The 12,523-nt window shown below is 37.3% G+C and overlaps 1 protein-coding gene across 1 annotated transcript in view; it reads left to right on the top strand.

Moving 5' to 3' along the window:
- Window positions 1-12,523, top strand: part of LOC131819920 (phospholipid-transporting ATPase ABCA3-like) — a 148,788-nt gene that overhangs the window by 29,866 nt on the left and 106,399 nt on the right. Inside the window, exon 5 of the mRNA XM_059155338.1 lies at window positions 4,875-5,028. Within this exon, the coding sequence (XP_059011321.1) occupies window positions 4,875-5,028 (154 nt within the window). The remainder of the gene's footprint in view (window positions 1-4,874; window positions 5,029-12,523) is intronic.

Below are 12,523 nucleotides of genomic sequence, written 5' to 3'. Positions count from 1 at the left end.
GGTGTTTCTGTGCCAACTTATTTTAATACCTGTTGTTTTTACTGTGAGGAGAAAACGGTTACCTGCTACCTTATGGTCTTAAATTCAGAAGATATAATAATAGGAGCTTTAGTAAGGATATTCACTTTACAAATCTCCCTGGCCAGGCAGATCCTTCCAGTCTTGCTGATGGTGGTTAAGAAAATAACAATGTAGCTAGGTAAAAAAGATGGGTAGCAATGTCCGTTCCCTGTTCAAATGCCTTCTGGAATTTCACATAGTGCATATCTGTAATATGATATTTAAACTCTTTAATGAGCTAATTTTAAGTGTAATTGGCATTCTAACTTTGTATATGAAGTGACTTTCATAACAAAGCTATTATTATATGAAAGTTAAAAGTCAAAGTAAAAACAAGAACTGAACACTTCACTCATATATCTGGGTGTCTTTTAAGCTGAGGTAGCTCCCTTTCCTGGGACTGTGAACTCCAGAAGGCATTTTTATGTCCTCTTAGAACAATCCACTTGCTTCTTGTTTTGCTTTGGTGAATGCCCCCTGTTTTTTCCTTTGTATAAAGTTTTAATGTATTTGTTTTAGGTCTCCAAAGAGGTAATTGCTTTAACTTTCAGAATTCTTGATTATCACTGGTAGTGTGAATGGAAGGTTCTGTAACCCCACCAGTAACTGGTCTGGAGGTCCTTGAAATGTTAAAGTTTGGCCATTAAAAAAAACAAAAGGCATATGCGTATATACCAGCAGAGATTCCAGCATGAAAGACTTATTTCTTTTGAGTGAATTACCTAATTTCTAAATCTCTAGTGTCAGCTTTTAGGGTTTTCCAACTTGATTCAGAATTAGGACAGACCCCAGGAAAGACTCTGATAACATCCCTTAAGGAGAGAAAATGGGTAGTGTTCGAACTTTGGTAACTTGGTGTATCTCTTTACCACAAGTTAGAGATGAGCCAGCCAGGGTTGAGGGAAATGCTCAAACTATAGTATTTATGCACAGAGCTAAATCCTGTTTAGGATACAAGTTTGCAAATGGAAGGAAGGAAAGAGAAAGGAAAATCACTGGTAGGACAGTAGGTAGCCTTTCTTTCTGTTCTGTCCTCTCCTCACTTTTCCTAGTTGTGCCTACTTTACACTAATTATAGCATCAGAAGTATATGCTGATGGCGATACAGGTTCATTGGTATATGTAGAGCTTCTGGTTCAAATTTCAAATAACTTTGGTGCAGTACAAGCTTCCATTTTGTTGATGTTTCACTGTGTCTAGCATTTAGAATGGATACCTGACAAGATTTTTCCCCAGGTTATTTCCCTAGGTGTCTGTTCTCTTTTTCCACAGTTTATCAAACAAGATGTCTTACCTGTTATTCTGAGTTTGTGGCCAGCTCTACCCTCCCTGCCCCTGAAAACCAACTCTTCTGTAACCTAGCTGATTTTCCTGGTCAAGACCTCTCTCTACTATAGATACCACAATGATACATCAAGAACACAGAAAAGACCATGTCATTGTGCTGTGTAAAACACTCCAGGGGTTCTCCATGAACTACAAAAGGTCTTTTGTGTGGAATTCAAGGTTATTAGTAACCCGTTTTCTGAATAAGCCTTCAGCCTCATGTTGCCTCTTCTTTCTTTGAACTTCATGCTTTAGCAATATTGAACCAGTAGTAGTTGTTTGTATATATTATGTGGTCTATTGCTTCTCTACCTTTGATCACATTATCCTCTTTCCTTTTGATGCTCTGCCTGTCCCTCTTTTTCTGGAGTAACTCTTAGTATTAATTTCTATAAAACTCGTGCTGTAAGTATCTATCCAAATTCTCCCCTTCTCTCTTCTGTGCTTCCTGAATACTTGGTCACTTCCTTGAGCTAAAGAATTGTGTATTGATAGTATGTAGCTACTTAAAATGTTGCTTTTGAATTACTGAATTGTGTGAATGTTTGCCTAGACTTGGTGCACTTGCCAGTTCCTTCTCAGGCTATTGACTTCTTTCTCTGTTCAGCCTCTACTGGCTTTTGGCAACTGTAGGTTCTTGCTTTGTTAGGCTACTCAGATCTACCATAATTTACCCTGAGGTTGGCTCAGCTCTCTAGATAAATCATTTTCTTTTCATGTAATTTATAAAATACATAGCATTCTTCATTTTAATTTTATTAACCCTACTTTCATTATATCTGGGCCTTTTCCTTTTCTGTTAGTCACTTTTTAAAGGGGGAGATAATCACTATATCTGGGCTTTTTCCTTTTCTGTTGGTCACTTTTTAAAGGGGGAGATAATCTTTATCATAGTTGGCTAACATAATAGGAAAGAAAATAAATAGAATTGTTGAAGTAGTTAGGCAAGCCAGTTGAGGATGTAGAAAAATAACATTGGTAATCATCAAGGTACCACTGTTGGAATCAATTCTCTAATTTCCCTTTCTATATTTTCATTGTTAGTGGATAAGAATGCAACTGATTTCTGTGCTTTGGTTTTGTATCCTGCCAACATTACTGAATTGCTATATGAGTTTTAGTAGTTTGGGGGTGGAGTCTTTTGGGTTTTCCATATAAAGAATCATGTCATCTGTGAAGAGAGACAGTTTGACGTATTCTTTGCCAGTTTGAATACCTTTTATTTCTTTTTGTTGTCTGATTGCTGTTGCTAGGACTTTTAGTACTATAATGAACAAGGGTGGTGAGAGTGGGCATCCCTGTTGTGTTCCTGATCTTGATGGGAGGGCTGTCAGCTTTTCCCCAATGAAGATGATATTTGCTATGGATTTTTCATAGATAGATTTTATGAACTTTAGGAATGTTCCCTCTATCTGTATTCTTTGAAGAGTTATGGCACCAAGAACCATGAGATACCTTGGAATAAACCTAACCAAAGAGGTGAAGGATCTGTACTCGAGGAACTACAGAACACTCATGAAAGAAATTGAAGAAGACATAAAAAGATGGAAAAGTGTTCCATGGTCATGGATCAGAAGAATGATCATTGTTAAAATGTCTGTACTGCCCAGAGCAATCTATACTTTCAGTGCCATCCCAATCAAAATTCCACTGGCATTTTTCAAAGTGCTGGAACAAACAGTCCTAAAATTTATTTTGAACCAGAAAAGACCTCAAATCACTAAGGAAATGTTGAAGAAAAAAAAAAAAAAAGCTGGGGGCATCATGTTGCCTGATTTTACTACTAATTTGTGATCACCAAGACAATATGGTACTGGCACAAAAACAGACACATAGACCAATGAAACAGAGTAGAGAGTACAGATATGGACCCTCAACTCTGTGGTTAAATAATCTTTGGCAAGGCAGAAAAAAATACCTAGTGGAAGAAAGACAGCGTCTTCAATAAATGGTGCTGAGAAAATTGGATAGCTATGTATAGAAGAATGAAGCTCGACCATTCTCTTACATGATACACAAAGATAAACTTGAAGTGGATAAAAGACCTCAACATGAGACAGGAATCTATCAAAATCCTAGAGTAGAACATAGGCAGTAACCTTTTCACATCATCCATGGCAACTTCTTTCAAGACATGTCTCCATAGGCAAAGGAAACAAAAGCAAAAATGAACTATTGGGACTTCCATCAAGATAAAAGCTTCTGCACAGCAAAGGAAGCAGTCAACAAAACAAAGAGGCAACCCACAGAATAGGAGAAGATATTTGCAAATGACACTACAGACAAAGGGTTGATATCCAAGATCTATAAAGAACTCCTCAAACTCAACACCCAGAAAATAGATAATCAAAAAATGGGCAGAAGACATGAACAGACACTTCTCCAAAGAAGACATACAAATGGCTATCAGAGACATGAAAAATTTTCATCATCATTAGCCATCATGGAAATTCAAATTAAAAAACCACATTGAGATACCATCTTACACCAGTTAGAACGGCCAAAATTAACAAGACAGTAAACAACAAGCATTGAAGAGGATGTAGGGAAAGAGGAATGGTGCAAATGCAAGTTGGTGCAACCACTTTGGAAAACAGTGTTGTGATTCTTCAAAAAATTAAAGATAGAGCTACCCTATGACTGCAATTGCACTACTGGGTATTTACCCCAAAGATACAGATGTAGTGAAAGGAAGGCCCAAATGTACCCCAGTGTTCATAGCAGCAATGGCCACAATCACCAAACTGTGGAAAGAGCCAAGATGCCCTTCAACAGATGAATGGATAAAGAAGATATGGTCCATATATATAATGGAATATTATGTCTCCATCAGAAAGGATGAATACCCAACTTTGTATCAAGATGGACAGGACAGGAGGAGATAATGCTGAGTGAAATAAGTCAAGCAGAGGGAGTCAGTTATATGGTTTCATTTACTTATGGAGCATAAAGAATAACAAGGAGGACATTAGGAGAAGGAAAGGAAAAGTTAATTGGGGTAAATCAGAGGGGTAGATGAACCGTGAGAGACTATGGACTCTGAGAAACAAACAGGCTTTTGGAAGGGGAGGTGGTTGGGGGAATGGGTGAGTCTGGTGGCGGGTATTAAGGAGGGCACGTATTGCATGGAGCACTGGGTTTGGTGTATAAACAATGAATCTTGGAACACTGGGAAAAAAATGAACAATAAAAAGAAATTTTTTAAAAAAGGTACCACTGTTGGCATCTTTGTAACTCAAAAATCCTAAAGATGATAGAGCAGAGATACAAATTTAATTGATTTCAAACTTTGTGATTATGGCACATGAGGCTTGCTTCTTGTCCCTTGCGTCAGTGATACTATTATTTCTTACCATTTAGAATACTGAATTGCTCACTCTGCTAAAACACAAATTTTAGCTTTGTATTTTCTTTTCCTCTCACTGTTGATACTTGCTTTTAGTGTTCATTGATCTAACATGTTGTTTGTATTCTATTGTCTATTCCAGGTAAAATATCATCTGCGTTTTGGTACAGGTACTGAGAGAACTTCGGATTTTCTAAGCTCCTTAGTAGATACTGGATGGCAAACACACATTCTGTTTCCAGAGGTACCTGATATAGGACCCAGGAACCCATTAAGTAATGATGGGGGAGATCCTGGTGAGCTGTCCCTCAGAATTCTTACATTAATATTTTGCATTTAATCTAGCAGTCATATCAACATGTGTGAATCATTTTTTTTCAGTGAGTGAAAAAGTTTATTCATTGTGGCAGTTCATCTTTAAAATTGAGTTTTTATTGTAAAAACAAGCATGTAGAAAACCTTATACATTTGAAAAATATCTTCCTATTACTGTAAATCATTTCCTGAATTTTATCGGTATGTATCCTTGCATTTATATAGTCTTCGTTAGTAAACATTGACTCTGCTGACTTAATAGACACATCTTTGTAAACTAACATTGTCTGCATATTTATGGTTCTAAATTTATTTTTTTAATTTAAATTTTGGATAGTTAACATAGGATGCAATATTGGTTTCTGGAGTGGAGTTAAGTGACTCATCACTTACATACAATGCTCAGTGCTTAGCACAGCACATGCCTTCTTTAATATCCATTGCCCATCTAGCTCATCCCCTACCCACCTCTCTGTTTGTTCTCTCTCCTTGCATGGCTTGTTTCCCCCTCTCTCTTTTTTCTTTCCCCCCTTCCATATGTTTATCTGTTTTCTTTCTTAAATTCCACATGAGTGAGATCATATAGTATTTATCTTTCTCTAACTTATTTCACTTAGCATAATATACGTTAGCTCCATCCACATCTTTGCAAATAGCAAGATTTCATTCTTTTATTTAAAATTTAATTTCAGTGTAACAGAATTCATTGTTTATGCACCACACCCAGTGCTCCATGCAATACATGCCCTCCATAATACCCACCACCAGGCTGGTGGTATTATGGTAGAGATTGCCTTAAATGTATAGATTGCTTTGGGTAATATAGACATTTTAATAATATGAGTACCTCTAGTTCTTAAAATATAGAGATTTTAATAATATGAGTTCTTCTAGTTCATGAGTATGGAATACTTTTCCATTTCTTTGTGTCCTCTTCAGTTTCTTTCCTCTTCTGTAGTTTTCAGAATACAGATCTTTTACTTCTTTAGTTAGATTATTCCTAGGTATCTTATTGTTTTTGGTGCAGTTGCAAATAGGATCAATTCCTTGATTTTTTTTTTTTTTTGGATGCTTTGTTATTGGCATATAGAAATGTAACAGATTTCTACACATTGATTTTATATACTGCAACTTTGCTGAATTCATGTATGAGTTCTAGTAATTTTTGGTGGAGACTTTCAGAGTATTATGTCAACTGTAAATAATGAAATAATGAAAGTTTGACTTCTACCTTGCCACCTTGCCAATTTGGATGCCTTTTATTTCTTTTTGTTGTCTATTCAAACAGGCTAAGACTTCCAGTACTATGTTAAGTACCAGTGGTGAGAATGGACATCCTTGTCTTTTTCCTGACTGTAGGGGAAAGGCTCTCAGTTTTTCCTTACTGAGAATGATATTAGCTGTTGGCCTTTCATATATGACCTTTAGGATGTTGTGATATGTTCCGTCTGTCCCTACTTTGTTGAGTTTTTTTTTGGGGGGGGGAAGATTTTATTTATTTATTTGACAGAGAGAGAGAGAGCCCAGCAAGGGGAGGAGCAGGCAGAGGGAGAGGGAGAAGCAGGCTCACCAACCAGGGAGCCCAATGCAGGACTCGATCCTGGGACCCCGGGATTATGACCAGAGCTGAAGGCAGATGCTTAACTGACTAAGCTACCGAGGTGCCCCAGATTGAGGGTTTGGAATAGGATGCTGTGTTTTGTCAAATGCTTTTTCATTTATTGACAGGATCATATGGTTCTATCCTTTCTTTAATTAATATGGTGTATCCTGTTGATTGATTTGCAGATGTTGAACCACTCTTGTAGCCCAGGAATAAATCCTGCTTGATTATGGTGAACAATTTATTAAATGTATTTTTGAATTCAATTTTCTAGTATTTTGTTGCATCTATGTTCATCAGGGATATTGACCTATAATTTTGGAATTTGGAGAATAGTATTAACTCTTCTTTCAGTGTCTGGTAGAATTCTCCTGGGAATTTGTCTGCCCCTAGGCTTTTGTTTGTTGGGAAATTTTTAATTACTGAGTCAATTTCTTTGATGGTTATGGTCTGTTCAAATTTTCTATTTCTTTTTCAGTTTTGTAGGTTCATAGAAATTTGTCCATTTCTTCCTGTTTGCTCAGTTTGTTGCATATAATTTTTTATAGTATTCTAATTGTTTGTATTTCTGTGGTATTGGTTGTGATATGTCCTCTTTTATTTATTATTTTACCTATTTGGGTCCTTTTATCTTTTTGATAAATATGACTATGGTTTTATCAATTTTATTCATTCTTTTAGAGAATTCTTTGAAAAATGAGCTCTTAGTTTCATTAATCTGAAATCTCTTAATTTTGTTATATTTTTGTTTCTATATCATTTATTTCTGCTCTAATCTTTTATTATTTCCCTTTTTCTACTGGCCTGAGGCTTTATTTGCTGTTCCTTTTCAGGCTCCTTTAGGTATAAGATTACGTTGTATATTTTAGACTATTTTTGCTTCTTTTTAAAAAATTTTTTTAAATTTTTTATTTTTTTATAAACATGTATTTTTATCCCCAGGGGTACAGGTCTGTGAATCGCCAGGTTTACACATTTCACAGCACTCACCAAAGCACATACCCTCCCCAATGTCCATAACCCCACCCCCCCTTCTCCCAATCCCCCTCCCCCCAGCAACCCTCAGTTTGTTTTGTAAGATTAAGAGTCACTTATGGTTTGTCTCCCTCCCAATCCCATCTTGTTTCATTGATTCTTCTCTTACCCACTTAAGCCCCCATGTTGCATCACCACTTCCTCATATCAGGGAGATCATATGATAGTTGTCTTTCTCTGCTTGACTTATTTCGCTAAGCATGATACACTCTAGTTCCATCCATATTGTCGCAAATGGCCAGATCTCATTTCTTTTGATGGCTGCATAGTATTCCATTGTGTATATATACCACATCTTCTTGATCCATTCATCTGTTGATGGACATCTAGGTTCTTTCCATATTTTGGCTATTGTGGACATTGCTGCTATAAACATTCGGGTGCACGTGCCCCTTCGGATCACTACGTTTGTATCTTTAGGGTAAATACCCAGTAGTGCAATTGCTGGGTCATAGGGCAGTTCTATTTTCAACATTTTGAGGAACCTCCATGCTGTTTTCCAGAGTGGCTGCACCAGCTTGCATTCCCACCAACAGTGTAGGAGGATTCCCCTTTCTCCGCATCCTCGCCAGCATCTGTCATTTCCTGACTTGTTGATTTTAGCCATTCTGACTGGTGTGAGGTAATATTTCATTGTGGTTTTGATTTGTATTTCCCTGATGCCGAGTGATATGGAGCACTTTTTCATGTGTCTGTTGGCCATCTGGATGTCTTCTTTGCAGAAATGTCTGTTCATGTCCTCTGCCTATTTCTTGATTGGATTATTTGTTCTTTGGGTGTTGAGTTTGCTAAGTTCTTTATAGATTTTGGACACCAGCCCTTTATCTGATATGACGTTTGCAAATATCTTCTCCCATTCTGTCAGTTGTCGTTTGGTTTTGTTAACTGTTTCCTTTGCTGTGCAAAAACTTTTGATCTTGATAAAATCCCAATAGTTCATTTTTGCCCTTGCCTCCCTTGCCTTTGGGGATGTTCCTAAGAAGATATTGCTGACGTCGAAGAGGTTGATGCCTGTGTTCTCCTCAAGGATTTTGATGGATTCCTTTCTCACACTGAGGTCCTTCATCCATTTTGAGTCTATTTTTGTGTGTGGTGTAAGGAAATGGTCCAATTTCATTTTTCTGCATGTGGCTGTCCAATTTTCCCGACACCATTTATTGAAGAGGCTGTCTTTTTTCCATTGGACATTCTTTCCTGCTTTTTCGAAGATTAGTTGACCATAGATTTGAGGGTCTATTTCTGGGTTCTCTATTCTGTTTCATGGATCTATGTGTCTGTTTTTGTGCCAGTACCATGCTGTCTTGATGATGACAGCTTTGTAATAGAGCTTGAAGTCCGGAATTGTGATGCCACCAACGTTGGCTTTCTTTTTCAATATTCCTTTGGCTATTCCAGGTCTTTTCTGGTTCCATATAAATTTTAGGATTATTTGTTCCATTTCTTTGAAGAAGATGGATGGTACTTTTATAGGACTTGCTTTAAATGTGTAGATTGCTTTAGGTAGCATAGACATTTTCACGATATTTCACAATATTTCACAATATTCTTCCAATCCAGGAGCATGGAATATCTTTCCATTTCTTTCTGTCTTCCTCAATATCTTTCATGAGTACTTTATAGTTTTCTGAGTATAGATTCTTTGCTTCTTTGGCTAGGATTATTCCTAGGTATCTTATGGTTTTGGGTGCAGTTGTAAATGGGGTTGACTCCTTATTTTCTCTTTCTTCTGTCTTGTTGTTGGTGTAGAGAAATGCAGCTGATTTCTGTGCATTGATTTTATTGAATTTCTGTACATGTTCTAGCAGTTTTGGAGTGGAGTCTTTTGGGTTTTGCACATATAGTATCATATCATCTGCGAAGAGTGATAGTTTGACTTCTTCTTTGCTGATTTGGATGCCTTTAATTTCCTTTTGTTGTCTAATTGCTGAGGCTAGGACTTCCAGTACTATGTTGAATAGCAGTGGTGATAATGGACATCCCTGCCGTGTTCCTGACCTTAGCAGAAGCTTTCAGTTTTTCTCCATTGAGAATGATATTTGCGGAGGGTTTTTCATAGATGGCTTTGATGATATTGAGGTATATGCCCTTTATCCCTACACTTTGAAGAGTTTTGATCAGGAAGGGATGCTGTACTTTGTCAAATGCTTTTTCAGCATCTATTGAGAGTATCATATGGTTCTTGTTCTTTCTTTTATTAATGTGTTGTATCACATTGATTGATTTGTGGATGTTGAACAAACCTTGCAGCCCTGGAATAAATCCCATTTGGTTGTGGTGAATAATCCTTTTAATGGACTGTTGAATCCTATTGGCTAGAATTTTGGTGAGAATTTTCGCATCTGTGTTCATCAAGGATATTGGTCTGTAATTCTCTTTTTTGATGGGATCCTTGTCTGGTTTTGGGATCAAGATGATGCTGGCCCCATAAAACGAGTTTGAAAGTTTTCCTTCCATTTCTATTTTTTGGAACAGTTTCAGGAGAATAGGAGTTAGTTCTTCTTTAAATGTTTGGTAGATTTCCCCCAGGAAGCCGTCTGGCCCTGGGCTTTTGTTTGTTTGGAGATTTTTGATGACTGTTTCAATCTCCTTACTGGTTGTAGGTCTGTTCAGGCTTTCTATTTCTTCCTGGTTCAGTTGTCATAGTTTATATGTCTCTAGGAATGCATCCATTTCTTCCAGATTGTCAAATTTGTTGGCGTAGAGTTGCTCAGAGTATGTTCTTCTAATTGTCTGTATTTCTTCGGTGTTAGCTGTGATCTCTCCTCTTTCATTCATGATTTTATTAATTTGGGTCCTTTCTCTTTTCTTTTCGAAAAGTCTGTCCAGGGGTTTATCAATTTTATTAATTTTTTCAAAGAACCAGCTCCTAGTTTCGTTGATTTGTTCTATTGTTTTTTTGGTTTCTATTTCATTGATTTCTGTCTGATCTTTATGATTTCTCTTCTCCTGTTGGGTTTAGGGTTTCTTTCTTGTTCTTTCTTTAGCTCCTTTACGTGTAGAGTTAGGTTGTGTACCTGAGACCTTTCTTGTTTCTTGAGAAAGGTTTGTACCGCTATATATTTTCCTCTCAGGGTTGCCTTTTTTGTGTCCCACAGATTTTGAACTGTTGTGTTTTCAATATCATTTGTTTCCATGAATTTTTTCAATTCTTTAATTTCCTGGTTGACCCATTTATTCTTTAGAAGGATGCTGTTTAGTCTCCATGTATTTGGGTTCTTTCCAAATTTCCTCTTGTGTTTGAGTTCTAGCTTGAGAGCATTGTAGTCTGAAATTATGCAGGGAATGATCCCAATCTTTTGATACCGTTTGAGACCTGATTTAGGACCGAGGATGTGATCTTTTTTTTTTTTTTTTTTTTTTTTTAAAAGGACTGATATTTTTTTTTTTTTTTTAAGATTTTATTTATTTATTTGACAGACAGAGATCACAAGTAGGGAGAGAGGCAGGCAGAGAGAGAGGGAAGCAGGCTCCCTGCTGAGCAGAGAGCCCGATGTGGGACTCGATCCCAGGACCCTGAGATCATGACCCGAGCCGAAGGCAGCGGCTTAATCCACTGAGCCACCCAGGCGCCCCCGAGGATGTGATCTATTCTGGAGAATGTTCCATGTGCACTACAGAAGAATGTGTATTCTGTTGCTTTGGGATGAAATGTTCTGAATATATCTGTGATGTCCATCTGGTCCAGTGTGTCATTTAAGGCCTTTATTTCCTTCCTGATCTTTTGCTTGGATGATCTGTGCATTTCAGTGAGGGGAGTGTTAAAGTCCCCTACTATTATTGTATTGTTGTTGATGTGTTTCTTTGATTTTGTTATTAGTTGGTTTATATAGTTGGCTGCTCCCACGTTGGGGGCATAGATATTTAAAATTGTTAGATCTTCTTGTTGGACAGATTCTTTGAGTATGATGTAGTGTCCTTCCTCATCTCTTATTATAGTGTTTGGCTTAAAATCTAATTCATCTGATATAAAGATTGCCACTCCTGCTTTCTTCTGATGTCCTTAGCATGATAAATTCTTTTCCACCCTTTCACTTTAAATCTGGAGGTGTCTTCGGGTTTAAAATGAGTTTCTTGTAGGCAACATATAGATAGGTTTTTTTTTTTTTAATCCATTCTGATACTCTGTGTCTTTTGATTGGGGGCATTTAGCCCATTAACATTCAGGGTAAGTATTGAGAGATATGAATTTAGTGCCATTGTATTGCCTGTAAGGTGACTTTTACTGTATATTGTCTCTGTTCCTTTCTGATCTACTCCTTTTAGGCTCTCTCTTTCTTTAGAGGACCCCTTTCAATATTTCCTGTAGAGCTGGTTTGGTGTTTGCAAATTCTTTCAGTTTTTGTTTGTCCTGGAAGCTTTTAATCTCTCCTTCTATTTTCAATGATAGCCTAGCTGTATTTGGTATTCTTGGCTGCATGTTTTTCTCGTTTAGTGCTCTGAATATATCATGCCAGCTCTTTCTGGCCTGCCAGGTCTCTGTGGATAAGTCTGCTGCCAATCTAATATTTTTACCATTGTATGTTACAGACTTCTTTTCCCGGGCTGCTTTCAGGATTTTCTCTTTGTCACTTAAGACTTGTAAATTTTAGTATTAGGTGACGGGGTGTGGGCCTATTCTTATTGATTTTGAAGGGGGTTCTATTCTCTGCACCTCCTGGATTTTGATGCTTGTTCCCTTTGCCATATTGGGGAAATTCTCTCCAATAATTCTCTCCAGTATACCTTTTGCTCGCCTCTCTCTTCCTTCTTCTTCTGGAATCCCAATTATTCTAATGTTGTTTCGTCTTATGGTGTCACTTATCTCTCGAATTCTCCCCTCGTGGTCCAGTAGCTGTTGT

Source organism: Mustela lutreola, chromosome 17, assembly GCF_030435805.1.
Source record: "Mustela lutreola isolate mMusLut2 chromosome 17, mMusLut2.pri, whole genome shotgun sequence".
Taxonomy (NCBI): Eukaryota; Metazoa; Chordata; class Mammalia; order Carnivora; family Mustelidae; genus Mustela; species Mustela lutreola.
Note: the sequence above shows the minus strand (reverse complement) of the source record. Positions and strands in the feature narration are given on the sequence as shown.